Consider the following 3,802-nt stretch of genomic DNA (forward strand, 5'->3'; position numbering starts at 1 on the left):
GAAAGAAAAAAATATGCGTTCTTACGCGTTTTTTCCAGATCCGCCGTGTAATTCCGGCAAATGGAGTACACGACGGATCCGGACAACGCAAGTGTGAAAGAGGCCTTAGACGTGGAGAAGGAGGAATTTTTTCTAAAATATATTATGAAGTTTCTTATCTGCGCTTGTACTATTGCTTTATGCAAAATTTGTTGAAATGCTAGTGTAAATTTAAGCTTGAAATACTGAATTTGCCATTAGATTGCACATATTTGAAGATGGATTCCCACCGTATATTCCAAGGAGAAGAATACTCAGTATTGTTATCATTTATTCTCGTACACTCATTCACATTACAAAAAAGAAACCTATGAAATAAGTCTGTGGAAATGATAATGAACACTTCCATGCATTGTAAAAAAGATTAAAATAAAAAAGCTACACGGACGGTGGCACGGGGTGGATCATAGAAAATCTGTATGAGTATGAAAACTGCTGATACAAAACTGAACACGTACATCCACCAGTCATCAAGATCTGGCCGGCCTGTGCAACGAAAACACACCAAGGTATCGTCTGGGCTCTGTCCTGCAGCCTCACTTCTTTGTATTCTCCACCTCAATACTTGCCAGAGCTAAAACTTTGTCTCCCGATCCTACAACACAAAAATACAAGTAATTAAAGCTATGAGCTGGAAGGCAATTACCAGAACACAGAGGGCAGACGGCAATGCTGTAAACTCCCACATATAAAACTAGTTACAGGTGGAGACAACTTTTGGAGGATCCAATTACTAAAAGGCAACAAAAATGGACAAGACTATAAACGGTTGCCATTAAATGCTTGTGAAGGGCTAAACCAGTGGTCAGCAACCTTCGGCACTCCAGGTGTGGTGAAACTATGACTCCCAGCATGCACACTTGCTTTGCTGCTTTAAGAACTCCTGTAGAAGTGAATGTAGCATGCTGGGAGTTGTAGTTTCACAACTGCTGGAGTGCCGGAGGTTGGTGACTCCTGGGCCAAACAATGATAATACCATAGGAGTGTTAATTTTATTTTGGTGAAATACAATGCATTTTCCTTAATGGGGTTGTGTACATTTTGGCAACCAAGAGAGTGCATTAAATAAATGTGGACACTAATGCCTATTATGAAATATTGGGGGTACTGTGGGGGCATTATTATTGGGCACAAGATAGAGGGCATTACTATTATTGGGGGTACTGTAGGGGGCACTATTACTATTAAGGGCAGTCTGAGCTATTAAGGGGGGGGGGGGGGAGAATGTGTGGCACTATTATCTCTGCACTATAGAGGGTAGCAGCAGGATGACAGTGTTGGGGCACCAGGAGGGGGAGGATGACGGAAAAGTGAGGAATCTAAGATGTCTATGTGTCAAACTCAGAGACAAGATGCGGCTGGAAGAAATCATCATGACGGTCTGGTCTGAATGGAGAATAGGAAGAAAGAGAACATCTGTATAAGAGGAGCATCACTGGATGTAAGAGGTATGTGGCTCTGTGTTACCCTGTATGTTTAGCAGCGTTGTATTTAATATCCTCCCAGATATGTCTTTAAGGCCTCGGGCACATGACTGTATTTCCAGTCTGCATCTGATCGAATGTAGACCAATTCATTTAGAAATCCCTGTGTCTAAGCCTCATTACATGGTGTGGAACAGTGGGGCCACAAGGAGACTTATTATAATGTATGGGGTCATCACAGAGACATTTTACTGTATAAGCCCCATCCATTATAATGTCTCCTTATTGGGCCCATACAGTGTACAGAAATGTCTCCTTGTTGCCCCCATGCACTAGGGGGGCAACAAGGAGATGTTACTGTATACTGTATGGGGCAACAAGGAGATATTATAATGTATGGGGGTTATAAGTTGTAGCCCCCAAACAGTATAATATCTCCTTGTAGCCCACCACCCCATGTCTTCTTGTGGTCCAAAATGTTTCTTTTCTTCTTCTAAATAGGTAATTATCGTAATATATATCGTTATCGCGGTAAATTTCTTAATATCTTTGTCGTGGCAATATTTTGGATATCGCCCATCTCGATTTCTGAACATTTAATGACGTTCTTCACAGGTTTTTTTTCCCTCTGCAGGCTTCATCTCAAATTGTCAGTTTCCCTGATCTCAGTTCCAGAATGGATGAAACCAGCTGCTATGATGTCCATATTCAGCACATGAATGACCAATGCAGGAGGAGAAGAAGAAGTGGCTCATAAGTGGAGAAAGAAGCATTTTTCTCTATTATCATATATTATAATATTTGTTATCTTGGCTTATAATATTGATTTATGCAAAATCTGAAAGAGTGCTAAAGGGGTTTTCCAACAAGGGAAACTTATGACATATCCATAAATATCTTGGAGCCAGATCTGCTTGTCTTCTTTTTTTTTTTTACCTATGTCATGCTTTTACAACTAAACAGGGGTAAGAGGTGGCGTCCCAGAGGTACGAGCTTCCCATAGCTGACATTAATGGCATAATAAAGGCCATAAGTAAAGGCTTCTCATCAGAATACCCCATTAAAATGTCATATCTGCATCTGAATATAGTCTTGTACCCCTCATTATCTGCTGTTATGGGTAGAGGCTGACTGTAATGTGTGATGAGACAGATACTCCAGAAAACTCCCTGCCATCCAAAGATCACTACATTGTGTGACATCTCCAGCAACATTTACATACATACGTGTGACTGATATCAGCTAATCCTCCTATAGTGTTCCTACACTTGTTTTTATTCTGATACTTTAGACAATTTAATGAGGACAAATCTGGCATTGCTGCAAGTGGTAAGTAATTATAGGACTTACCTAAACCTTCCGACACCTTCTGAAACTGGCTGAGAGCTGCACCTGCATTCTCTGATAAGAAAGCCTCATCCTCTGGAGTCAACTGAACAGAAACAGATAAGGGCAATCCTGTTTACTTTAATAATATACCATTATAGGGGGCCAACATACAGTTTTTCTTAGACAGAGTTCCTAATCCCCTCAATAGACATTATATGATAAAGTTCGTTCTGTCTGCAGCCATCACAAGATGCAGCTTCCTGTATAGAGAATTATTATTGAGTTCAATGGAAGCTGTATAAATCTGTATGTACTGAGCTCCCTCTAGTGGTACCAGCAAGCCACAAAAAAAGGCTGATTTATATTTCCTGTTTCCAGGAGAATAGATATAACTAGAAAAGGTACAATTTCTGGGGAAATTGTGTGATGTGTTCTTGCCTCCACCAGTAGCTTACAACTGGAGTGGGCGGAGTAACTGGGTGGAGTGTAGACTCCGCCCACTTTTATAAATTTTGACCTTTGTCTCACACTGACCCACCCTGCCGAGTTTGGGTGCTGTGAGAATGACAGCTGTTTAAAGGTTTCTTATTGAAGTCAATAGGGAAAATCTGATTGGTTGTTTGTGGCTCCGCCCACTTTTTAGCATCCCCAAAATGAGATATACATTGGCACAGTCCTCCAGTGACCAACTGTGCCAAGTTTCGGGAACCCTGCCATTAACAGTCTAAGAGCAGCGGCAGTTTGAATTTTTCCCATTTAAACAAATGGCTGAAATTTGATTGGCCGTTGTAGACCCCGCCCACTTTTTAATTTTTTTTGACCCCAGTCACCCAATGACCTACGGTGCCTAGTTTGGGTATTCTGGCTTAAATACTGTGAGAATGACAGCAATTTAAAAGTTTCTCATTGAAGTCAATAGGGAAAATCTGATTGGTGGTTTGTAGCTCCGCCCACTTTTTAATGTCCCCCAAAATGTGACAGAAATTTTCAGGTTGACCCCATGACTAAGT

General features: G+C 41.0%; 1 protein-coding gene across 1 annotated transcript in view; it reads right to left on the minus strand.

Annotated features, from left to right (window-relative positions):
- Positions 1–293: 293 nt before the first annotated feature.
- The window catches only part of LZIC (leucine zipper and CTNNBIP1 domain containing), a 28,673-nt gene continuing 25,164 nt past the window's right edge, over positions 294–3,802 (minus strand). The window contains exons 6-7 of the mRNA XM_044282044.1: positions 2,814–2,895; positions 294–634 (exon numbers count right to left, since the gene is read on the minus strand). Of these exons, the coding sequence (XP_044137979.1) occupies positions 576–634; positions 2,814–2,895 (141 nt within the window). The 3' untranslated portion in view covers positions 294–575. The remainder of the gene's footprint in view (positions 635–2,813; positions 2,896–3,802) is intronic.

The sequence above is a fragment of the Bufo gargarizans genome, chromosome 2 (genome assembly GCF_014858855.1).
Source record: "Bufo gargarizans isolate SCDJY-AF-19 chromosome 2, ASM1485885v1, whole genome shotgun sequence".
NCBI lineage: Eukaryota > Metazoa > Chordata > Amphibia > Anura > Bufonidae > Bufo > Bufo gargarizans.